This window comes from Perna viridis, chromosome 2 (genome assembly GCF_037379345.1).
Source record: "Perna viridis isolate PV_CMFRI_1.1 ecotype Kerala chromosome 2, ASM3737934v1, whole genome shotgun sequence".
In the NCBI taxonomy this organism is placed as follows: domain Eukaryota; kingdom Metazoa; phylum Mollusca; class Bivalvia; order Mytilida; family Mytilidae; genus Perna; species Perna viridis.
The window spans coordinates 13,259,288-13,286,687 of NC_142446.1; the positions used below are offsets into that span (position 1 = coordinate 13,259,288).

At 33.6% G+C, this 27,400-nt stretch overlaps 2 protein-coding genes across 2 annotated transcripts in view; both read left to right on the forward strand.

Annotated features, from left to right (window-relative positions):
- Positions 1 to 19: 19 nt before the first annotated feature.
- The window catches only part of LOC148623705 (tetratricopeptide repeat protein 8-like), a 36,558-nt gene continuing 9,177 nt past the window's right edge, over positions 20 to 27,400 (forward strand). Inside the window, exons 1-9 of the mRNA XM_088565748.1 lie at positions 20 to 220; positions 3,698 to 3,879; positions 4,866 to 5,025; positions 5,590 to 5,724; positions 8,057 to 8,142; positions 10,463 to 10,661; positions 14,141 to 14,280; positions 19,582 to 19,753; positions 20,634 to 20,756. Coding sequence (XP_088421874.1) covers positions 119 to 220; positions 3,698 to 3,879; positions 4,866 to 5,025; positions 5,590 to 5,724; positions 8,057 to 8,142; positions 10,463 to 10,661; positions 14,141 to 14,280; positions 19,582 to 19,753; positions 20,634 to 20,756 — 1,299 coding nt within the window. The 5' untranslated portion in view covers positions 20 to 118. The remainder of the gene's footprint in view (positions 221 to 3,697; positions 3,880 to 4,865; positions 5,026 to 5,589; positions 5,725 to 8,056; positions 8,143 to 10,462; positions 10,662 to 14,140; positions 14,281 to 19,581; positions 19,754 to 20,633; positions 20,757 to 27,400) is intronic.
- Positions 14,904 to 16,237, forward strand: LOC148623706 (uncharacterized). The gene is made up of 2 exons (XM_088565751.1): positions 14,904 to 15,013; positions 15,639 to 16,237. The coding sequence occupies exons 1-2, from the start codon at positions 14,905 to 14,907 to the stop codon at positions 15,947 to 15,949; spliced, it is 420 nt and encodes a 139-aa protein (XP_088421877.1). The 5' UTR covers position 14,904; the 3' UTR covers positions 15,950 to 16,237.

Below are 27,400 nucleotides of genomic sequence, written 5' to 3' on the forward strand. Positions count from 1 at the left end.
AGTGGCCGGATATTTTTTCTTAACGTTTTTACATTAATCACAAAGTTGTCTCCCCTTCAAAATAGCTTTCTTGGCAACATTTATAACTGACTATTTGATATTGTCTAAAGGCCTTGAAATGGATCCCCTTTTCTTAGCTTACAGTTGTTATAGGAGAAAAAAATACCAAGAATGTACAGATATTTGTTCAGAATTATTGGAAAAAAACCCTTACGACCAGGTATGTCGACATTAGCAAGGATTTTTCATCATTTGTGGTATCTACAGTAAGGACTAATATGGATTAGGCATTGCCTATAAGCGAGCACCTCAGTTAGTCTGAGATTGCTCTTATGTCTACTCTACAGGCTTTTAAAAGACAAACAGAGGCCATGGGACCCAGATCAATCTTGCGCAAAACCGCTGTAGCCAGTGACGGCTGTGTAGGACCCTATCATAGTTCAAGTTCGTGTATGTAGAAGAGTTATCTCCTGTTAACCTTGACAGATGACGTCATTTTCATACCATGCGCCATTAGGCCCACTAAACATAAATAAACTATGCATTTTGAAAGCTCTTTCATTAAATTTGATTCTACAATCAATTGTTCTGGTTAAAGATTTGTTTGTTTACTTTTAAATTATTTAGCAATAGTTATTCATTTTGATCCTTCAATAGATTCATTTCCATATAAGGAAATATAGGTAAAAATTAGCAGGGGATCAAAAAGTAGCTTGGAGAGTAAGGTCTTATTTTATTTAATCATAACCTGCAACTCAATTTTTTTTATTTGTTTTGTTTAAAGAAGTGACAGATTTGCACCATAAGGACAGCAATGTTACTTCTGGTTGTCAATTTTTATATTATTTGTATATTGGGAACCTTGTGTGAAATTTAAAATACACATGTAATAACCGCAGAGCTCACAGCGGTTTAAGCTATAAAAAATCTTTGACATTAGAGACACTTCAAAAACTTATTATCAGATTGTCAGTATGATTTTTTACCAGACTGATGATGTGCTGTACCATTACTGGAGATACGAGACGAATGGTCCATATTTTTGGACGAGGACTTAGCTCACTACATATACATGTATGTAGTCCAACGGCTCAATAGTCCAATGGTTTGATAGTATGTAAGTTCAATAGTCCAACAATACGATATTCTTTTGTACATGTTTTCTAACTGAGAGTCGTTAATTATGCCTGATTGCTTACTGGTAGAATAGTTAACCATAACCAAAGTAATTAAGTCGTTATTTTTTAGGGTGGTGAAAAGGTGGGGGGGGGGGGGTTCCATTTGTATTTATCCAAGTATAGTTTTGTCTTTTTTTCCCAATGTTTTCAATTTCTGTTGTCCATGTTGTTTACTCTATTTTGTGATTCATATGATCTAGTTTTTTAACTTTAATATAACCACATCATGTTACTTGCACTGCTTGATATGATTTTAGGTTACTTTTCAATTTGGATATTCAGAATTCCTTTTAAAAGTGTTGATGTAAACCAGATATTTGTAGAGTACTACTCAATATTTTGATTAAACTTTTCTTCTTGATACTTTATTATTTTCCAAGCATGATGTAGACAACTAACCCCAATTTAAAATGCTGTAGGTCATAATTCATTTATGTACATAAATAGAATTGTCCACAAAAATGTGACTAATGCCCTCCCAAGATATGTGAAATTAATGGCAATTTTTAATTTCAAAAAGACCTAACTCTGGGATAGGTCAACAGACCAGGATTTCCATATAATGTGCATCTCTTTGTATTAGGATCTTGCAGTATACAGTATCATTTATCTCTAGTAAAAGATGGGGGGAGAGGTAAGTCCACAAAATGCATAAGAATTTACAAGTTGATGAAAATTTCTTTGTTTAAAAAGGCCCAACTTTATGAAAAGTCACTTGACAGACCAGGATTTCCTAATAATATGCACATCTTTGCATTATGATCATACAATTAACATAGTTTCACTTAGATATGATGAAGAATTTTGAAGAAGTTGTCTCCTCAAATGCACGAATAATTGAGTGGAAATGTCTCAGTTAAACAAGTAGTCTGAATAGACAGACAGACTACCAGAAGGATAGACAGGCAGATCAATTTCTTATACATTTTTGTTTTATGTAACCCAAAAATTGTGTTTGAGGTAAGATGTGAGAATTTAACAAAAATGCTGGAAAGAACATCTGACTATACCAACCACCAAACGACCTCATTTATATAAAATATCAATCAGATCTCATCTCTGCAGTGCTAAATCCAGGCTCAACTTGACTGCTACATATATAAGATATACAATTTTTATACCCCTGCTCCAAAGGAGAGGGGTATGCTGTTTTACCCTTGCCTGTGTATCCGTGCGTTCAACCATAACAATTTGTTCCTTCACAGTTTTCTCAGCAACCACTCTTCACAGCAGCCTGAAATTTTTAAATATTCTTCCATTTTCAGATAATTTCAACAACTTCCTGTTTACAGAGGTCTTTCCATTATATCTAGATTAAAAAGGAGGGTATCACTAGTGAGTCATCACTCACAGATTTTTTGTTGTTCTAGTAAACACAAAACTGTATTCTCAAAGATTTAATATTATATACTACTAGTTGTACATTTTTATACATAAATAGTACCAGTAATCTTGTCAAGATTTTTCTATTTGCTTGACAATTTGTTTAAACTGGTGTTTTGACCCCTTTATATTTTTTATTACAGTTTGTTGTGTCTTTATAAAAAAAAACCCTGGGTCTCATCAGGGGTCTGGGTTCCTACATTTTGAAGATCAATACTTTGTTAAGTGGACCATAAATATCAAATACTGGTGAAGAGTAGATTATTTAAGAGAATGTGTGATAGACCGGAGAAAAAGAATGAAACAAAAAATCCTAGACTAAAAATGTAGCATGGCGCCATGAATAACCTTAGCTTCTTTGTTTTCCCAGTACCATTTTGGCATACGCTGAAACATTGGATAATTGAACCCTCAGACTATCGAACACCCTTACTACTGAACTGTTAGACTAAAGAGGTGTCAGACTGATGGTGCCCAAAAGGGTTTAGTGGGGTACCAATATTTCATCAATGACTTACCTGATTCTTATAGGGACTTGTCATCTATAGAAAAGTGTCTTCTATACAATGAACTCCAAAGAAATCTGTGACTGGTGAAAAAAATGAAACTTATCTTTTAATGTAAACAAATGTAAAGTAATACACTTTAGAAATAACTTTTTTTGCACTTTGCACAGTTATTTAATATCATAAAATACAGGTTAAATTCAGTTTTCAGCAAAATTGAAAATAGTCTATTTTAAACATTTTGCCATCCCCCTCTCTCACTATTTACGTGGAAGGATGTCATTTAATGTTTCATATATACCTTATTTTTTTTTCAGTGTAATGACATATGATTGGACGATTTTACTGTTTTAATGTACAAAATGTATGATACCCAACTTAAGGGCCTTTTCAGTTGACCGTGTGTTTTGTGTACATGTAATAAATATAAGTCTGTAAGCCCAATTGTAGGATGATTTCCTCCAAACCTAATGCAAATAAAAATTTCCACTTGAGCTCCATGTACTACCAGTGCCTTTGGAAATTGATTTGGCACTTCATGTTTCCACCCAGCACTGACAATCAGGCATCTACTGGTAGTTATTTCATGCCCTCTACCAAAATTTTACATTACTGGTAATTTCATTTCAGGCAGCTTGGACATTAAAGACACGAGCATTGACTGCCCAGGTTTATGTTGATGAAGTTGATGTTGATGAAGAAGGCATTGCTGAAATGTTGATGGATGATAATGCCATTGCTCAAGTTTCTAGGCCTGGGACCTCTTTAAAACAACCTGGCACTTCACATGGTGGTCCAAGTCAGGGAGTCAGGTATATTTTATTGTAAAGTTATAAATTGGGAACAGAACTTACAATTAAGAATGCAGGTACATACATTTATACAGAAACAAATTCTTTATGACAGAAATACATTTTATAAGAACATTCAAATTTTAACTCATAATGATTAGTGGATATTGACAGACTCAAAGAATAACAAAAGGTAGTACTATATAGTTATCTCAGTTTTGTTGAAATAAAGCTGTTTTCAGGTAGTCAAAAAAGGAATTTCAAGTGTTTTTTTTCTCATGAAAGTACATATTTTTCTAATCCTGGATGTGTGGAGATTCAAGTAATTTATGAACTTGTGCATAAGTAAATATTATTATAAAAGTCAGTAGCCATTGTAACATACTGAAAAAAAAATTACTGAGTTTTAGTACAAATCAGGGGTACCTTTCCAAAACTAACAGCCTAATCCTGTGTTTTGTAAAATATCAGGCACTTAGAAACTGCCACAGGAGGAAAACATGCATGGAAGAGGTGGGAAAAGGGTAAAAATAGCAACACCCTTTTCATATCATTTTCTCCCAATTTCAGTTCCTTAAGTTTGTGCAAAATTAGGTATTTTGAAAATCCGTCGGCTGATGGTGAGGAGAGAACCTAATACAGCAGGGGACTGAAACATTCTTATAACTTTCTTCATTTTAATTAAACTTATTTACCATCACGTATATCACATTTTTCTTTGTATAAATGCTTAACTACATTTGATTATATCCATCAAATTTGAACTTTAATTTAAAGTTTTACCAAATGAGACAGGGTCAGTTTTGTGTACAAAACAGTGCACCTAAATGTAACTGTATAGTGTACACTAAGATTTCATGGTACTGTAGACAATATATCTCTATTGAATGTTTAAAACAGTTCATCAATATGTCAAAAACAGTAAATACAGAACCTAAGAAAAAACTGCTTCTTTGCTTTTTTTTTTAGAATATTTATTTGTAAATGTGTATAAAATGTGTTTTTAGGCCTATGTCCCAATCTGGGAGACCTTTGTCTGGTTTTACACGTCCAGGGACCCAGTCAGGTAGGCCAGGAACTATGGAACAAGCTATAAGGACACCAAGGACAGCACACACTGCTAGACCCGTAACCAGTGCTTCTGGCAGATTTGTTAGACTTGGAACGGTATTTTAGACTTTATACTTGAAACAAAGCCTGATGTTATATAGTCATCTTCTAAATCTATGATAGGACATGCACTTTTTATCTTTACTCTTACTATTATTTTCAGGTTAAAACCTGACTTCTGACATAATTGAATATTTGACTTGTGCATGGCAGCAGTAATGAAGCTGTTGATTTTCGCTGAGTATATTAATACTAATTTGATTATTGTTTGATGAGTATAGAAATGGTTTCTTATGACAATGGTGAATAGTGAGTGTCTTTTCTCATTAATGCTCTTTCACATGAATATCATTTTACACCATGCAAACAGTTATACATGTATACAATATACAAATGAAAGTGATTTAAATTTTTGCTTTCATGGTAAGAAAAATGTTTTCACCTTTTTTCAGGTATATAGTGGAATAAGATGCACAAACCTCTGAGAATAACCAGCTAGATTTTTACCAGTAATACCTGTAAAAATCTAGCTGGTTATAAATGATTTGGAAAAGGAAATGTTATTTAAAAATTTGAAATGGATCCTATATTCTATATCGATATATCCTATATCTTTTCCAGGCATCTATGTTATCTACACCTGATGGTCCTTTTATAAACTTGGGAAGATTGAACTTTACAAAGTATGCTGCCAGACAGAATTTAGCCAAGGCCTTGTTTGAATATATATTTCATCACGAAAATGATGTTAGAAATGTGAGTTATATTGAATTGATCAGTGCAATGGTAGCATGCAAGAGGGGAAAGTTCTTTGAATCTATTTATACCAGTATTATGAAAAAAACTTTTTGGAGGTTTAACTGATTGAACAAAGTATTTTTATTATATTTCATTTTACAATATTACACATTTTTTGTCTAAAAAATGACCTGGTAAATAATTGATAGAATAATATACATTTAGATGTAGGCTTGGTCTCATTACATTTCTGAAAATTTCAAAATTTTTCAATGGTATGTTTCTGAAAATTCGAAGTTTATAATTCTGAATTTAATAAACACAACTATTCTTGGAATTGAGTGTCTTTCTTTTGCGCCATGTGTTCATGTGTTTAAAAAGGATAAAAAATATGGACAATTTTATGGATCTAGCTCATGAACTCAAGAATTTGTAGAATGGGGGTTAGTACACCAAACTTGTAAATAATAATATCACAATTGTTGATTTTTTTACGATGCTTTGGGTACAAGAACTCTTCTAGGAATGATATTTAGGAACAGCTTATGACTGTAACTCATTAGTGCTTATTTAAATATATAACTTTTTTACATTTTAGTTAATTTATTAAATTATCATATTTGAGATGATTTTAGTGCTCACTCAGTTTAAACTTTTTAATTCAATGAAATAAACATCCTGCTTGAAAACTTACTTTCTCCTCATCATTAGTGAGCAGTCATTCAGCGATTGGAAGAGGCATTTCTTGTTTACTTTAAACATACATTTTTACAACCCACCAATACCCTCTGAAAAGCTGTGTGTCCGTCCCCATACAGTTTCCAGATGATAACTTGAGAACAGTTGAATATTTTGGAAACTTTGCACAGGTGTTTAATACTATAAAATCAGGGTTAAGTTTAATTTGCAGCAAAATCTGAAATGTATTTTTTTCTTTTGCTCTTTGCCATGCCCTTTTTTTCTCCTTTATATTTGGAGGGTGGGATAACACCTAATGTTCCATTAATGTTCTTTTTTTTTAACTCACCTGGCCACCCGTCGTTGTCCGGTAACTTTAACAAACATATTCTAATCTGAAACAATGTGACAGTTTGTAACCAAAATTTGCATGAATGTTTCTTAGAGCATTTGTAACAATACTTTTGAAGGAATTTTTGATCCGTAAAAAAACATGGCCGCCATTGCTGGAAATAGACCATAGGGGTCAAATTGCAGAATTTTGCAAATAACTCAAAAACTGATAGATTCAGCTAAAGTGAGTCCTGAAATTAATTTTTTCCCCAAGATAAACATTTCCAATTTCAAAAATATTCTCTGAAACTACTGGATGGATTGAAACAGAAATAGCCTGAATGTTCTGCAGAACATCTTTAACAATTTATATGTGGATCTTGCGAGAAACATGACCATTACTACTAAAAATAGACCATAGGGGTCAATTTGCAGAATTATACAAATAGCACAAAAACAGTTAGGTTCAGCTAAAATCTGTCAGAAAGTATAATTGTTCAGCATGATGAGTTAGACCTATGCTGAAATTTTCAGAAAGATCTGTTACCGCATGAATGAAATGGATTTTTTCCCATATTTCCAAATAACTCAAAAAACCAGTGGGTTTAGCCAAATTTTCATAAGATAAAATTGATAAGCATAATGAGACGGCCCTATATCTAAATTTTCATAAAGATCTGTTTATCGATGTTGGGAGTTGTTGCCCTTGAAACATAAAAAAATGACTATGTAGTAGGAATTTTTTTCTGGAAACATGAATTTAAAATCCCAGAAACGTAAAACTCCAAATTGTATTGTTTGTTGACTGTTATTCCATTCATATTTAAATGTAATTAAGTCTATTAATGGACATTATTCATGAAAAGAGTCCATTTCTTTCAGTGAGTTAATATATATAGAATCCCAGTGTATTGTATTAAATTAATAGCTCATTGGTAAAATAAATATTAAAAATGTATTCAATTATATTTGTTTCTATTAAGATATTAAGTACTAAGCGTGATGATAATGAATTTCTGTTATAAAAGTCCTGGTGATTCAGGACCATGCATGTTTCTTTTTGTTAATAACTCCCTACTGGTGATAAGATATGCACAAAAAAATATATTATTGGTCAATGTCAACCTCTGGTCCAGTAGGTTCTCTGGCAGAATAAGCTACTGAGTAAGTAATATCAAATTATAAAATTGGAACTTTCTCTGTTGTGAGACTAGATATACATATAAAACTTTGCACACTTGTGTTTCAATGATATTGAAGCATTTTAAGTCTAACTTGTGAAAATTGTGGAGTCTCTTTAATTGTAGCTATAAGTGACATTTTTACTGTATATTTTCAGGCTCTAGAATTAGCAGCCTTAGCTACTGAAGCTTGTCAATTCAAAGATTGGTGGTGGAAAGTCCAGTTAGCTAAATGCTATTATAGGTATGCCAAACTTTTAAATCTTACTACCTGCAAGTTCGTAATTAAATATGGTATTGCTCAACCATTTTTTTACGGACATAAAGTCTATAAAGCACATTCTTTCAAACAAAATCTGATGGGGTTATTAACTGCCCTTCATAGATTTATTTGTAAAGGATATGATTTTCAAATTATTGTTCATTCTGTGAACCTTGCTTTTGCAAAAGGAGATATTCTACCCCTTATAGGAGAGTTCACCAATCTCATTAGTGATGTCATATTCACTAATTTGCATATCATTAAGTGTCAAATTGGTTGGCAAATATACAGCTAAATAAACAATTGACAATTTCATGATTAGAATCCCAATTTTCAAAACTTTATAACTTTTTTATTTTATATCCAATTTTAGTTCTGTAAAATGTTTCATTTATATAAAATAAATCATATTATGTATGTGAATTTATAACTTTTTTACTTCAAAAATAAATTTGAAGTGATATTTATATGTAAACCACTATTTTTGTATAAAGTTATTATTAAAATCTATGTACATATAGTCTAATTACTGAATATTTATTTAAAAATTCCATGGATAAAAAGAATTTTATTTGCAATGTTGGGAACCAAAAGATTTTTTCAATTATCTTTAAAAATGAAAAAAGTTATGATGATTTAAAGTTGATGCCACTCAATGGATTTTTTTGCCAACCAAAGCCAAATCACAGATAAGTGATGACATCATAAAGAACTCTCCTATTGCATCCCTACTTAAAACTTAGTGATTTTTTAGTATTGTAACATAACAAATTTTGCCTATTTAGTACTTTATGTTTCCACTCCAAATCCAATCCTCTGGAATTGTATTGACCAATTATTTCTTATGCTGGTGGTTTTGATGGTTTTGTCATTCTTTAATATGTTCTGAGATAGTTTTCAATAACTGCCAACATTCAATAAATGGATAATTTTGTCAATATGGTGTGTGCTGAGGTATTCCATGGAGAGAAAAGGATGTATTATTGTGTGAGTTTAATGGTATGTTTGTTGCTTCAGTTTCAGTTTTGACCTTACATTAAAGGGGTATGGTTAAGACCTTATAAAACTAAACCTTTTGGTGATCTCTGAAAGTATTTAGGTTATAGGCAAGTGCATTTGTCGCATTTCATCATATCCTTTTTTTTTTTTTATAAAACTTTGATCGTAATAATTGTGGTCATATTGTGTTGTGATGATTGTCATTGTTAATTTTTTTAATTTCCTTTTGATAGTCAACTGAATGTCATGAATTTTTTTATATTGTTACTTATTGCTAGAGGAAGCTTGCTATTCAAAATGGGGTCACTGGCCCCTACCTTCCTGCAAAAACGGGACCAAAAGTAGTTAAATAGGTGTTTATTTCAAAATGATGTAGAAGGTTTACCTCTGATTAATTTTGACAATTCTTTCTTTTTATTTGTTTCTTATAGATTTCTGTTTTAAGAATATTGAACAGATTTGAAATAGCTTTAAGCATTTTCAATCCATATGGGACCAAATATGGTCCACACTCTAAATATCCACAATGAACTTAAGTCCTCATTTTTAAGTGTATCAAAAACTAATGTTGTGTCCACACTTGAAAAGAGTTCAACTGGCTGTGATTGTACCATGCTGCATCCCTTTGTCTAGTTTAAATATGAGTTTGAATTTTTCTTTCCAGAAAATAATGATAGGGCACATGATAAAAATGAGTTATTTAGAAATATTTTTTTGTCATTCTAGTACTTAATCTGTATCTAGATGTTTGAAATATAGTCATTGTAAATATAGTTACTGTAATGGTACTATTTATCACAGGTACTTATTTTTGTGGTTTCCTATACTTGACCTATTCCTGGTTATTTAATTTTGTACTTCAAATGTATTGCCATTGAAATATTCAGGATTCATTTTTTCCAATATTATGAATTTTGTAATTACAACTCTTTTAAGATTTTATTCAAAGAATAAGCCTAATTGATTGCATTTGCTTATAGTCATATGAAAATCAAAACTCACTTGTTATCATCCCTGAAATGATAGACGTCACTTCTGTCCATCACTTTTCAAGTCATCTTGAAATATTACTTAGTGTTCATGTGGTAATCAATAAGTTGTTTTTATCTTACTCAGATCTGGTATCTGTTATGATGACTCATCCATTTTTTATTATTGGTTATGCTAACAAAATATGACAAATTTCTTTTAAAACTGCTACTTACTGGTACATGTAACTTGTTTTTACAAAACTCTTTAAAAATTTTTTACTGACTCGATTTATACAAACTCTGTCAGGTCACAATTTGTCTTTGATTTTTAGGTTGGGGATGTTCAGAGACTCAGAACAACAGTTAAAATCAGCTTTAAAACACCAGGACATGGTGGATATATTTCTATATCTATGTAAAGTTTATGTTCGCTTAGATCAACCACTAACAGCTGTAGAAGTATATAAACAAGGCTTAGAAAAATTTCCTGGAGAGACAACTCTGTTAACTGGAATTGCAAGAATTTATGAGGTAAAAAAATTGATCATTGAGCAAATGAATCCTGAGATATATGTTATGTGGCTGCTTTAAATTGTGGTCTAACAATTTTATATCATTGTTGTTATCTATAGACATTTTGTATTTGGATACAAATGAATGGATCTGTAGGGAATTTTAACACATAACACACACAAAAGAAAGGTTGGTATATATTCAGAGGACCATAACTACATTAAAATAAGAGCACCAAACTACAGTACATTCAAACCAGAACACCAAGACAAAGGGCCATAACTACATTCAAACCAGAACACCAAGACAAAGGGCCTTAACTACATTCAAACCAGAACACCAAAACAGAGGGCCATAACTACATTAAAACATCAGTGAATCAGAACATCCATGACATATTATGAACTACCATTTTCATGAAAGTTAATATATTTCAAAATTATGGCTCCACCAATATATAGGGGATGCCATATAGTAATCAGTCCATCCACCTGTAACAAATCATGTCCAGGCTGTAACATTTTTGTCTTTGGGTGTAGCCTTTTGATATGTTGCATGAGGATAGATTAGCTCAAGACAATGTGTCTAGAACCATGATTAGTGTCTTGTGACCTTTAACTTTGACCTCAAGGTGCCCTATGCGGGTCCGGTTGCCAAAGAATATGCCTGCAGCAGTGCTAAACATGTCCTAAAAGGTAACTGAATAGTGCTCAGAACCCTGGCTGGGTGCTAGGGCACTCTGCCCACAGAGCAAGTGGGTTGTATGCCCCAGATGGTGTAATGGGGTAACCTTGGCATGTAACATGCTGGGGTCGTCAGGTCATAATACGGAAAACCTGACCCCAAACCATAGATGTGCATTGTATTGGGAAAGATGCCGTGTTCCTCGCACGTTAAAGAACCTTTCTGTGATATTCATGCAGAGTAGGAACCATAGGGCTTGCCACAGGAGGCTAAATTGACCGACCCTACCCACCTCTCCCTATTTCCAGTGGCAATCAAAATTTGTCGACCCCATTATCCTTGTGTCCCATCCCTTTTTTCATTTAATCATCTTTTCATGTTCATTTTATCATCCATTTCATGTTCATCGCTTGAATATAGATGAAATATATTGTTTGGGCGTTAAACCCCAACAATCAATCAATCAATCAATGACCTCAGGGTCAAGTTAATGATTTTTGCAAACTAATTGATGTCTGGACTGTAACTTTGTTTATATTTTGATGTATACTTTTGATAATTTGCATGAGGGTAGATCAGCTCAAGATGATGTTTTGTATACCATGGTTGGTGACTTAGGCATTGAATTTTTACCTCAAGGTCAAATTAATGATTTTTGCATGGCAAATTTGTGTCTGGGTTGTAACGTTTTTGTCTACTGATATATGATCTTGATATTTGGCATGAAGGTAGACCAACTTCTGAGAAGATGTATTGCACAATGGTTGGTGACATTTAACCTTTCACTTTGACCTCAATGTCAAATATAAGATTTTGCACATTTTTTTTAGTGTTTTTGTGTCTTAGCTGTAATGATTTTTGTGTAATAAATTGAATATGTATGCATGGCTGTTGTACAGGATTTTTACCATAGTGGGGTCCACAGAGATGGATTCCATCTTAATTATTTTTTTGTTGCTTTAGGTATTAATTTAAATTTAAAGGGGTTTCTTTAAAGTCTTCAGTAAAGATATAGCTTATGCAAATGTAAATGATTTGATTTGGTATGAAGCTAAACATATAGATTTGGCATACATGGTGAGCAATTTTGGTTGTCGTATATCAACTTCCTGTACAAATGGGGGGGGGTATATCTAGCACAATAACCAATGCATTTTTAAGTTTTTTATGTTCATAAAATAATTTTTTATAGAATGTTTTCTCAAAAAATGGCTATTCATGTGGAATGCAAGCCATTAAAAGAAACTTGGGTTTTATTTGATATAATGTAACAAACACAAACATGAACTAAAGTATCCTAGATATTAACCTATTAAAAAGAACCTTCTAGTTGTTTAAAAGTGTGTGCTTTCTTTGCAATGTCTACTACTCTGTTAATCATACACAATTTTAATCATGTTCAATGTTAATTTATTCATTGAAATAAGTGAAGGAAGGTTTCATTCATTTTTATATGCCTGTCAAAGTCAGGTATTTTGGTATGCAATGTCCATCCGCTAACATTACAAAAGAAAGGTTGGTATTGATTTTGGGGGTTATGGCCACAGCCATTTTTGAATTAGGGGCCAAAGAGGGGCCAAAATCAAGAATTTCGTAGAATTCAACTATATAACTCTGGTAAGAGCAAAAGCATTTTTATAATATTGTCTTGCAATATTCTGTACTGCAAAGGTCAGACAGGCTGAATTTTGGGGTTAAGACATGGAAGCAAAGTAATGAGGGGTGAACATTTGCCAGAAATGCACATTTTCCTGATGTCTGGTTGATAACTTGAGTTAAAGGGAATGCGTTTCTTTGAAATTGTACCACATGGTGCCATATCACTCATGGAAGACTGGGATCGATTTGGGGGTTGTGACTTGAACTGTTTTGGAATTGAGGGCCAAAAGGGGCCAAAAAACAAGCATTTTCTTGATGTAAAGACGATATCTTAACAATAAGTGAATGGATCTTTCTGAAATTGTACCTAAAGGTGTCATTCCACAAAAGGAAGGCTTTGATCAATTTTAGAGGTTGTGACTTGAACCATTTAGACAAAAGGGATCATTTTGACTATGGTCAATTCTTATCCTATGTCAAATATTTAATCACAATCAAATTTCAGAGCTGTATGAAGCTTGAATTTTATGTCCATATTTGCCCCAACTGTTCAGGGTTTGAACTCTCATTCATGTCAAGTTATGGTCTGCAAAGCATTTTATTTTCGCATATCACTCAGTGAACGTGTGAAAATTGAAATTTTGAAGTATCATCCAAATCATCTCCGAGAAAAAAAAATGGAAAATCTAAAGATAAAAAAATATTATGCCTCATTTGACCTAGTTACACATAAGCTTGGTGGAGTATTTGCAAGACTTGATAGTTTTTATTTCTGGTATTGACTGTCCTTATGAATCACACATGACTGTCCTTTGTTGTAACCAACATTTATTGGTAGCAGAGCCAAGCCTCCAGGATACCTGACTGAAGAACTCAGTCAAATTATGTCCTACTGGAGGCCTGACTGCAGCGTTGACACTCTGGTGTACTCCCAGAGCTCATGTAGGTCTTCGAGTATTAATTTCTCCACATATATGTCAGAATCTTTTAAATGAGCAGGTGTGCACTAAATGACTGAGTAGAATAAAAGCAAATTTGGAACAGGCTCTTTACAATGTACCGAAACATTATGGTAATTGGTGCAAGTAATTAAATATTTTTCATTTTCATTTTCTTTTTTTTAAGCACAATAAAGTGCACAAAAGATTAAATCACATTTTTGCAAAAATACAATATCCTTGACGTACATGTAGTATTAAAATGTGTTTTTTTAGGGTTTACAAGAGATGGACAATGCTGTGAAATTCTATAAAGATGTTTTGACATTTGACAGCATGCACGTGGAAGCTATAGCATGTATTGCCACACACCATTTTTATACTGATCAACCTGAAATTGCATTAAAATTTTATCGGTAAGTATTTAATGCTTCAGACTTAATATATGTCATCATATCTTGAAGTACTATGACCATACTTTGTGAGTTTTGTTTGTACAATGTAATTGTCTTACGAGAGGCTTTCTGTGGTTGAATGATTTTTACTGGCCATGTAGTGTTTTTGTAACATTTCTTTTGGTATCATATAAAAAAAATGTTGATAATTGCCAGTCATGGCTTGTAAAGAAAATAATTAAGTTTAGATATTTTGGGTAGTTGTACATAAAACTTATGTTCATTTCTTGTGCTACATATTTGTTTATGGTTTTTCATAATGAGATAACCCAAGCTTACTTTTTAAAGAAATAATTGATATGTTTTAATTGTCAATGCTGTTTTAAATTTGTAATTTCTTTTAAGGAGGTTAATAGTAATTACATTGATTACTGAAATGATTATAATTTATTTATGTTATGATTTATCAAATAATTAATGATAAATGTTAGTTTTTATAAGAGAGTCAATATGAGTCCATTATTAGTGGACTCAATGAAATGAGTAATAGTTTTGCTTTGATCTCCTTATTCATTGAAGTTTGTGATGACAAGATCTTTTATAAATACCATAAGAATTTCTTGAATGAATCATTACTAGTATTTCATGACAATGGAGTCATCCGAGGAGTCTAATATTATTATAAACCAGACTCAGAAGATGTGGCAGAACCTAGAACTCCATGATAGGGGTGTAAAGAATGTCCAAGCTCTTAGTAAGATATATTTTTTGCTGTATTTATATCAATTATTGTAATAACAATCAATTGAATAATGTACTAGCTTAATATTGAAGTAAATAATAATGAGGTTAAATTTAGGAACAGAACTTTTCATTTTACTGGTAATGACGATGTTTGCTCACATTAGCTTCCTTTTTATAGTGGAAAAATATTAACGGTCCTAATGTCTATATATTAAAACATCACATTCATTTATGAATTAACTTTAAAGTATTATCTGCATAATATGAAACTGAAGGTCAATTGGCAGGCTATTCACATATTAAAATAGATAACTTAGTACTTGGATATATTCAGGAATTGTGCAAATCTGCATATGTAAAGTATTAGATAAAATAATATAGATAAAAGTATCCATGTGAATGGCTTGCTTAATGGACTTATCAACAGTATGTGTTTCTATATTAATTATGACATTCTTGTTTTTATTTTCCATCTTGTAATTGGAGAGCTCATGTATAGGCATGGCCTGTTGTCTAATCCATTTGATTTAGATCAATAAAATATTGGAAATGATAATACATCACAAAATTATGTGTAATGTTAGAAAGAAATACATGTATGATAAATGTACTTATTGTGTATTTGTATATTACAGATAAGTACATAGAGAAAGTGAGAAAAGAAGCTTTACGTCAGGTTTCTAAAGGTCATCAGATCAGAGCTCTGCATCTCACTCACAGGAAGTCTATTGCTGTTGGAGTAATGTATACTTATCGTCAGTTCTGTCATAGAAAACAACATCAAATGCATACATTAGTACAGAGGATTAACCATATACATTATCCTGACAGACCATTTGTAATCCCTCCAGAACCAGATACTGATCCTGGATATGCTGGTCAACAAATGCAGAAATATGCACAATCACAGATGTTGGCTCAGTGCAGCTTTGAACGTGGTACATAAATACAGTCTATTCCATGTGTACTACCTTTGTATTTGATGAACTACTTGATACTAGTTATGGACATTAAATTTTGTAAGATACATATTAAAAATTATAGCTGTATGTATAGTGCTGATGTTAGTGATCAATGTTGTGAATTAAGTTGATGTTCTGTAGTCGTACTGTTACATTCTATTTGGACATCAGAACTTAGATTTAATTGTACATATGGTCGTTTAAGAATCCACCTCAGAAAGAATAAATCATTGTTGTCTTATGATTTTTGATGAATAAAAAATCAATTTTAACTGTATTCTTTTCTTTGAATTAATTGCCAGTGCAAGGCAATTAAACATTTTTGTCATTATCCAACTATACACCAATGCAGAAATCCATTTTAGATGGAATCCCTTTCATAATCCTGCAATGCCTAATTATGCCCGCATTATTGATAATCAAAAGCATTTGATCGGATAAATTGAAATCATTATCAATTTTTTTGCAAAAGAATAATTGTATTTTAGGCTTATACTCTGCAATGAATTGATGATAGCTGTAAGAATAAAGTAGCTTAATGAGGAGGATTAAAAGCATTGATTTAGGCAACACATGTCTTCAAATGTTTACGCTTCACAGTTTATAATTCAGTGTAAACTGCCGCATACCAGGTTATTTCGTATAACCTGTTCAAAAATTAGAAATATTCCTTAAATAGAAAAAGGAATGCAACAAATAAAATAAGAGTTATTCTCCTTTGAACAGGATGAAACACATCATTTCAAGACAATTATTGTTATTGATTTATCAACACTGCTGTATTAAATTTATCCTCATAGAGAACTAAGGTTAAAAATAGCGAGATTGTAAAGGTTAATTAGATAAACAATGGACCATCTGTTCTGCTGAGTACATCATTATCCCAAGTAATACTACCAGTTGCAGTTAATAACAAATTTCTGTTCTGATTAATGAACAAAACTGTTTTGTTGATGTTATATGATGTAGTTGAAAGAGTTCAATGATTTATGAAAAGTCAATGAAATAATTGACAAAAATCAAATCTAATACAACATTTTTCTCATTGCTGTGATAGTATAATCATAAAATATAATTCTAGTGTTAGTTACATTTTTCTATAATGTCTGTTTTACTCTAGTGTTAAGCAGCTTATTCTTTAAAGTAACAAAACAAGAAAGAAATGTGCTCTTAAGATGTAAAGTACAAGAACCAATACCATCCAGACTGTTATTATGGCTTTTTGGAGGTACAGATTTTGACTTGATCACTACTCAATATTTATGAAAAACTTCTTGTCTTGTGTTATGATTTCAATGAACATGAACTACATTGTACGGCTACAGATCTAAATTTAATTACCTAGACGTGAGAGCTTGACCTGGTCCAAGACAGACAGAGTGGTACAAAACTTGCATCCATATGATCACAAGTGTCCATTTTGGTACTTGCATCAATAATGGTGATTTGATCATAAAACATTGCAGCCAGTGCTATATTTGTATGTTGATTGAGATGAGCATAAACATTGCAGCCAGTGCTATATTTGCATGTTGATTTAGCATAAACATTGCAGCCAGTGCTATATTTGCATGCTGATCGAGCATGAAACATTGCAGTCAGTGTTTTTTTTGTATGCTGATTGAGCATAAAACATTGCTGCCAGTGCTATATTTGCATGTTGATTTAGCATAAAACATTGCAGCCAGTGCTATATTGCATGCTGATTGAGCATAAAACATTGCAGCCAGTGTTTTTTTTTATATGTTGATTGAGCATAAACACTGCTGCCAGTGCTATATTGCGTCCCGATTGAGTATAAAACATTGCAGCCAGTGTTTTTTTATATGCTGATTGAGCCTAAGCATTGCAGCCAGTGCTATATTTGCATGCTGATCGAGCATAAAACATTGCAACCAGTGCTGTATTTGTATGCTGATTGAGCATACCTGGTTTTAACCACTTCAACTTTTTTGTCATGAATTATAAGAAATAAGTTCATTTGCTTCTTGTTCTTTGTTCTTAGTTTTTGCTTTTATTTTCTTTTCTAAAATTCTATAAGTACTTTCTCTTGCCAAATGATATGTCCATTAAAGAACCAAAACTCTTTTAATATTTCCAGGTGATTCATTCATAAGTCAATTTCACAAAAAGTAATAAGTGTAAATTTAACATAGAATATGACATCTCAGTGCTGTTTTCTGTTAGTGTCATTACTTCAATGACTGATTTACACTTTTTGTGAAGTCACCTGCAGTTCTGATTATGTATAGGAACATTCATTGCAATTTTTGATGTTGTATTTCCATGAAAAACCAGTTATTAGAAACTCTGTACATATTGTTTAAAATGTTCATATGAATTGATTTCATCAGGAAAATGAATTCTCTACATATTGAGAAATTTGAGTTCATACTGTGATATTAATTCAGTAAGCTGTTATGGTATAATTAGTTTCCTTGTTTGTTGTCATAATATTCTATACTTTGGGAAACACAATACAAATAGTAAAGTCTGTATGGCTGTATGTGTACACATTTTATCTGAAACCTTTATATATCTCTAAACCATGAAGGAAGATATAATTCAAAATGAATTTGGTAAATGTGTATATGTATTTGTATGAATAAAGTTTTGTAGTTTTTATTTTGGTGCCCAAAGACATGCACTGGTTACCATACACAAAACACTTACATTTTGTAAGGACAAAAGAACTGATATAATGCAGGTATTTGGCACAGGAAAGGATCATCTTGATACTTGAATCAGTCACCACTCATATCAAATTTTCTGCTACATTGTCATTCATGTTTCTACTGTTCTGCAATTTCATTATATCATAGAGGATGAAGTAATCAATGTGGCTTTAACCTTTGACCTTAGAAGCACTGAGAGCCTGTTTTCAGTCATACAGGAAGTTAACTTGTACATGTAATACAAGGGTAATACAAAGCAAGGATCTTTAGTTTTGTATCTTTAATGACATTTAATGTTTATAGCTTGCATCTTTAAGTTTAGTCAAATTATTAGGAAAAATAAATCCTAGTTGATTTAAACTCTAAAAGGAATTATTATTTTTAAATATATCAATATATTCAACTTCCTCCTCTTACAGGTTACACCTGCCTCATATTACACAATTTTTACTGACAATATGGGTTTTCTGATATCTGCCATCTTAAATAACAAAGAATACTGGTCAATGAAAATTATATGTGTAATCTTCAGCTGGTAATGTTATGAATTGGGTCAGTGTTAAGTGGATTTAACAGACAGAAAAAAGGTTGAAAAAGGAAGAATGGGCAGGGCCAGGTACTAAGCACTTCATTGGGCTTTTTCCTGAATACATGTGTATGTTTTACAAATTGGTGTAACTTTCATACAATGTACATGTATGCAAGAATTAGTAACAGTCTCCAACAAGTTGCAAAAGATTCATATTATATCAGCCTGAGTTGTGAAATTTGTATTAAAATCAGAAGAGAGTATTCACAAATCCTGATCTAATTTATAAGAGGAGTTGACTTGATACTGCTGTTATTAATTATTTTGTAAAAGTATTCATTTCTCATCCATTCATGCCTTGTAAAGTGAATGAGGTAAGAGTTACAATGCTTAAATTCTATTTTTTTTACAGGAGACTGTTACAGATGGGTGTTTACAATGCAGAACTATTTAATAATTTAGGACTTTGTTGTTTTTATGCCCAGCAGTATGACATGACATTAACATGTTTTGAGAGAGCCTTATCATTAGCTGAAGAATTAACTATGGCTGACGTTTGGTTTAACATAGGTCATGTGGCATTAGTAAGTATGTTTATAGTAATGTAGTCAAAGCACTGTCCTGAACGAGCCTGTTTTAAATTTTTTTGGACTGGTTTTGATAAGGCAATATGGCAGATGGGCACTTCAACGAAAGGTAGGTGTCTAATATATCTTTCTGGTACTACCTTATGCATCTTTGTAACTGCTTAAAATTGTAACGCACAAATGGGAATGATATTCTATTTTATTAACAATACTCGAATACAAACAAAAATGCCTTTGATCTCAACAGGTCCAAAAAAATCTAAATCGGGCTCATTCAGGACAGTGGTCACGTGGCATAGGAAGTATGTTTGTAGTGATGTAGCAATGGTGCTTAAATATAAACTAATACTTAGAGAAAAAAATCAAGCTTGCTTCAGAACTGTAAGAAATAAAATGGATTCCAATCTTTTAAAACTGTAAAGAGAGTGTTAATTATCCTCTCACTTGTCTCACAGTTAAAGGGACTAAGTATTTATAAGTAGTTGTTCTTTCTATCTGTCTATCTGTATGTTAAAAACACTCTTCGTGAACACTCTACAATTGAAAATCCTTCAAAAGATTTTGACCAATGTTAGAATATCAATACTTATACCCTCATAATTTTGAAGGTCAAAGGTCACAGAGACAAATATTTTCATGCTATGGGAAGTTACACTTCTTTTCTCCTTTTTCATTTGACTTTTCTATACCCACCACAAACATGGTTTTGGGTAAACAAAATTTGTTCTTTTGTCTTTTTGTCTTGTGCATGAATAAGAATGCTCTTTTCTACTGATGAATATTGTTCATCATATTAAATGATTCTTTTTCTATTTACTTTTGGAGTTTTTAATGTTTTACTATGCATTTATGCATATGCGTTTGCTTATTTTTCTAGGGTATTGGAGACATGAACCTTGCCTACCAGTGTTTTCGTCTGACTTTAGCCAACAATAATGATCATGCAGAGGCCTATAACAATTTAGGAGTTTTAGAACTGAGGAAAGGACATATAGATTTGGTAAGGAACTTTTTCACAGTAAAGATGACAACGAAGAATTTCAGAACATTTGATGTCAAGATATGTTGTAGAGTAGATACATTATGCAGTATTGATGAAATTCATTCATTATCAAAGTAATAATGTAGGGTTTCTATTATGATCCAATCCTTTATAAAGATTAAAGTTGTCTGTTTCACAATACATTTCATGAAGTGTTACCTTTTCACAGGGGATTAAAAATGAGAACATGTATGATTCCAAATTTCTTACAGGTCCAAAAGTTTTACATCCTATACAAAACTGGATGTGTACTGCATGTCCAAATTGCAAAAGAACAAAAAAAATAAAAAATAAAAAAACTACCATATTATGAATTTTTCTGATTCCAATAAAATTTGCACTTAGTGTTGAATGAATGTTCTTGCAGATTGACAATTTTGATATACTTATTGGTCTTATTTAAACGTTTAAGTCCTTTAGCAGGTATCAAAACACTATTATCTCATTTTGCTTAGTGGTATTTATCACATTTTGCCCAGTGGTATGTATCAAATCACATTTTGCCAAATGGTATGCATCGAGTCACCTTTATCACATTTTATTCAGTGGTAATCAGGCCACCTATAGGGGTTGTAAGTATTTACTATTTTTTAGGGGTTATACGATGATGCATTTGTTGCATTACACCATTTCTGTTCCTTTTTCTATTTATCACATTTTCCCTAGTGGTAGGTATCAAGCCACCTTAATTTCATTTTGTCCAATGGCAGGTATCAAAACCTCCATAATCTCATTTTGTCTTGTAGTAGGTATCAAACCACCATAGTTTGCCAAATGGCAGGAATAAAACCACCTTTATCATAGTTGCCAAGTGACTGGAATAAAACCACCTTTATCATAGCTTGCCAAATGGCAGGAATAAAACCACCTTTACCATAGTTTGCCCAATGGCAGGAATAAAACCACAAGTATCAGATTTTGCCAAATGGCAGGTATAAAACCACAAGTATCATATTTTGCCAAATTGAAGGAATAAAACCACCTTTATTATATTTTGCCAAATGGCAGGAATAAAATTTACCATTTTTAAAGTAAAATGGGATTTCATAAAATAAATACTTACCATCATAAATTCTGAGTAAGTCCAATTGCGCAAGTCAAGCAGGCGGAATCCCCTATCTAAAAATATCATCCAATGAGATGACCTTATAGTAGCCATCTACTCTTTATTCATCCATTTAATTTTCAAAAGTAAGCAAATAGCTATACAAAAAATAACAGGGGATGAAGGAGAGGCTGGGAGGGACCTATAATTTATGATGGTAAGTTTTTATTTTATAAAATCTCATTTTACTTTAAAAATGTTAAATTTTATTACAATAAATACGTTACGATCATAAATTCTGAGTAAATTTTAAAAATTAATAAAAAACACAGAATTTAACGTAAAGCTGAATCCCCTGAACCAGAAGATGCAGGAGGTAAAACAACTTTTTGTGCCGTTATCAAAGGTCCCAATGAAAATAAGCCCTCGGCTTGGGAAGATAATGATCTTAGGTAATGAGAAATAAATGAATTTTCAGTTCTCCAGAAACCTGCTGATAAAACTTCCTCTAAAGAAGTATTATTAAACAGTACCCAAGATGTAGAAACATCGTGGGCTTTAATGTTCAGACTAGACAGAGATTCTTCACCAGAAGAATTGTAAGCTAACTGAATGGTCTTACAAATCCAGGTAGATAATGTTTTTGCTGATAAATATTTAACATTTTTTTAATAGGAATAAATAGCCTAGTATTAGTCTTAGCTCTAAGACTACGGGTTCTTTGTAAATAAATTAGTAAAATTCTAATAGGACAATGTAGTTTACAAGTAGTATTGATAGGCAATGAAGGTATAACTATTGGCTCTGAACCTCTACTAGGAATCTGATTTTTTGCTAAAAAAGCTGGATCAGTTAAAAGAGTGACAGAAAATTGATCTCTGTTGAACCGTAGACATGAATCAGAAATAGACAGAGCATGTATTTCATTTCTTCTACCTGAAGCTAATGCCAGTAGAAAACAACATTTATATGACAAAAATTTGACATCTTCTTCTTCAGCTGGTTCAAAAGGAATGGTTTTTAAAGATGATAAAACCAAACTTAAATTCCAGGAAGGAATTAAAATCTTCTGACTAGAATGTTCAGGAGTAAAATTCTTAACTAAAAGAGAAATGTACTCATTGCTACCAAAATTAGGACCACCAGACAAGTGGATAGTTCTGGAAATAGCAGAACGATAACCTTTGATTGTGGAAGGAGATAATTTTTTATCTTCAAAAAAGGTAGATAAGAAATTCAGCTAACTGCTGAACAGTAATCAATTTCAGTGAGGATCAATTTCCTTCTCACTACACCAACTACTGAAGATTGTCCACTCAGCATCGTATACGATATTGGTAGAGTCTCTGACTGCTCGTTCAGATAAGCCTCTCTCCTTGAAACTATCCCTGAGAGAAGCCATGCGAAAGGATGTAGATTTTCTGGATTGGGATGAAGAATCTTGCCCTTGAACTGGGAAAGAAGATTGTGTCTTACTGGTAGTAAGAGTGGACGAGCACAAGACAGTTGAAGAAGATCTGGATACCAAGCTTGCTTGGGCCAGGCTGGAGCAGTAAGAATAATCAGACATTGCTCCAAAGCAATCTTCCGAAGAACTGCTGACAGAAATCTGAATGGAGGGAATGCATATCCAAACATTCCTTCCAAGGAAAACTCATGGCGTCTACTGCATAAGCTTCTGGGTCCAGGACAGGAGGCACGAACACCTGAAGTTTGAAGTTGAGACTTGTTGCAGATAGGTCTACATGAGGAGACCCCCAATGAAGAGTTATTGCTTGAAATACTGACTGGAGAAATTCCCATTCTGTATTCACTGGGGCTAGAGTTTTTGATATAGAGTCTGCGAAGACATTGAGTTTCCCTGCAACATGACAAACTGCTAGCTGAAGCTGAAGTTGATTGCAAAAAAGAAGAATTTCTGTTGCAAGAAGAAATAGCTTGAAACAATGAGTTCCCCCTTGGATTTTTAAGTAAGCAACAACCGTCGTATTGTCGGATGCAAGAACAAGAGACTTGTTTTGCAGAATATGCTGAAAATGAGAGATTGCCAGAAGAACTGCATTCATCTCTAGAAAATTGATGTGTTCTTTCAGTAAGTCTGGGCTCCAGACCCCTGATACTGAACGAACTTCCAGATATGCCCCCAACCGAGGTTGGAGGCATCTGTGAATAGAGTCTGATTGGGAACTGGAAAGGAAAGAAGCTGGCCTTTCAAAACATTCTCCTGTACAGTCCACCATAAAAGGTGGGGAGACAATTCCTGAGGATCAATTGGAATTTGATATTCCCAATTCTGAGAAGATGGGAGCCAATGTTGAAGTAGATAAAATTGGAGAGGTCGAATGTGTAGTTGACCAAGAGAAACAACATCTGCTGAAGAGTTCAAGAGACCTAGTAGCTGAGAAAATTGGTGAGCAGAAACTGTTTCCTTAGAAAGAAAGCTGAGGTTCTGAAATTTTTCCTGAGGAGGTAGAACTAGTCCTAGATGAGTCAGGTGATGTTCTCCCAGAAAAGCAAAGTCCTGAGAAGGAATCAGATCTGACTTTATCCAAAAAATTATGAACCCCAGGGAAAGAAACAGTTTGATGACAAGATCTGTGTTTACGAGGAGCTTGTCCTGAGAAAGGTCTTTCAACAGAGAATTGTCTAGATAAAAATGAATCTGAATGACCTGAGAGTGAAGATGAGCTATGGCAGTCTGCAAAACCTTGGTGAAAACTAGAGGTGCAGTAGATAGGCCGAACAGTAAAGCTCTGAATTGGTAAACCTTGTTGTTCCAGACAAAACGAAGACATTTTCGGTAAGAAGGACATATTGGAATATTGAAATAAGCGTCTGTCAAATCCAGGGAAGTGGTCCACATACCTCGAAGTATTGAAGATCTGATAGAACAATTGGTCTCCATCTTGAAATGGGGAACAACCAGATAAAGGTTGAGAATGGACAGGTCGATGACTGGTCTCATTCCTCCTGTTTTCTTTGGAACAAGGAAAATCCAAGAATAGAAACCTGGATCTATTGATGATGCAGTCACTTCCTCTATTGCCTTCTTTGTCAAAAGACAATTTATCTCTGCTGACAGAAGAGATATTTTTTGCAGATGAGTTGTGTTGGACATTGGAATAGGAACTGGTGAAAGAGGTGGTAGTTCCTTGAATTCCCTCCCCCCCACCCACCCCTGAATTACTGACAATACCCAACAAATGAGATAATATCTTACCATTTTGACAGAAAATGAGTTAACCTCCCCCTACTGGGATTTGATAAAGAGGAGTTTTGTAAAAAACTTTTGTAAAAAACCTCTGGATGGTTTTGTCAGTAACGTACGGGAGGGCAACTTCCTAGGTGGAAGGGTTAGACCCCTCACCGTCTTTAAAATTACCTGTTTGGCATTTAGTAACCGTTTTCTTAGAACCACCTTTCATACTGCCCTCAATGAAAACTTTCCTTCTATTTTCAGTGGAAGGAAAGGAAGAACCACCAGTAGAAGAACCCTCTCTCTTAGAATTATTTCCCGAGAGAGAAACATTCACCTTTACTGGTGCTGGAGTATGATTAAGCTGTTTCTGAATCTCGACAGGAGGAAGACCAAAAAGTTTGTCCTCCAATGGAGATTTTAACAACGAATCCTTCAGGCTGTCTGAAGCTCTAGCTTTATCCAAAATCTCAGATCTTTTGGATAAAGTAAAATTTGCCAAACTTCCCATAAGTAAAAGCTGAGAAGAGCCTAGAGCTTTATCAACCTGAAGTAAAAATGGTTTTACTTCAGGAGGAGGAGCAATATCTTTCAATAAGGGGGCTACAGCAGACAAATAATGTTCTGCTGTACCTAGTACATGAGAAGCATTTCTAAGAAGATTCTCAGTTTTAGACCAGACAGACTGAGAAGGACACAGTCCAACCACAAGCTTTGAATTAATTGAAGAAGAAAAGGCTTTATCACAAGAAGGAACCAACTTACCCAAAATGGAATTGAAAATGTCATAATCCCTAGATTGGAAATGGTCATTAAAGGAATTTATACCAAAACCACTTACCTGGGAAAAATGAGACTCATTGGCTATGATATCTTCATTAATAATTTGCAGAGAAGTGGACATGAGATTGGATTCTGGGAAACTAGTATGAGACTTAGGTAGGTCATTAGACATACCACAAGAAACTTCAAAAGTTGAAGTGAGTCTCTTAGGTTTGGGAGGTGACTGAAATGGCATCTTATTGACGTCTCTCATAATAGAGTAAACTGAATCTCTAAGATCCTTCAAAGTAGAAGGAGTATCCTCACTTTCAGCAGCCTTGTTGGAATTGGTAGGAGACCGATCAATAACAGAATTAGCAGTATTACAAACCGAAACATTCTGAGGAACATGATCCCTAATTTCACCTTCTTCACCAGATGAAAAATTACCTTCCTGACTACCTGGGTCCACTGAAAAGCGTTCCTCATCATCACTATCCTCATATTCACTTTCAGAGTTGTGAACTTTAGGAAGCGGAGTCATAGAGGAGCTAGTTGTGGGTTGGTTCGTATTTTTCTCCAAAGCTGTGAGGCGATTGGAGAAAGCAACAAACTCAGAAGATATGGATTGACGAAAGTCATCTAAAACACTCTTAAACCCATCTAATGAGGGGGAAGAGTTAGTAACCTGATTAGACTGACACCTAACAGAAGAGGTAGGTGCAGTTGCAGGTATAGTAACACCACTAGAAAGCACTGCTACCGAAGGAGAAGGGTTTGACAAACTAGGTGTGAAACTTTGAGGACCAATAGGTCCAAAGTTGTTACCATAAGGCCAGAAAATCTGGAAAACCTGACCAGGAAAACCTGGATAAGGGTATGTCTGAGGCCAGGGATGTCTTGACTACACTACAGTAAGACACTAGAGACCTTGAACCAGGTAAATTTAGATCCATAGAAACACCAGGGGTACAGGAAACTGAACCCGTGGTGTCTACTGGCCTAGATACTGTAAGAGTTACCATACTTATAGTAGGGATTACTCTAGGTCTGGGTGTCAAAAGAATAGGCCTGCGGCAGCGCTAAGCTTGTCGTAAAAGGTGACTAAATAGTGCTCAGAACCTTAGCTGGGGCTAAGGCGCTCTGCCAACAGAGCAACTGGGTTGTATGCCCCAGATGGTGGAATGGAGTACCCCTGGTGTGTTACATGCTGGGGTTGTCAGGCTATAATACAGAAAACCTGACCACAAACCATAGTGGTGCACCGTGTTGGGAAAGATGCCAGGTTCCTCGCACATTAAAGAACCCTATTGTAGTATTCTCCCGTAGTAAGAACCATAGGGCTCCGCCACAGGAGGCTAAATTGCCCGGCCCTACCCACTTCTCCCTATTTCCAGTGGCAATCAAAATTTGTCGACCCCATTATCCTTGTGTCCCATCCCTTTTTTCATTTCATCATCATTTCATGTTCATTTTATCATCCATTTCATGCTCATCGTCTGAATATAGCTGAAATATTGCTGCTCGGACGTTAAACTTCAACAAACAAACAAACAAACTATTTCTATCCACAGAATAGTAGTGTTAGTCACCGAAGTT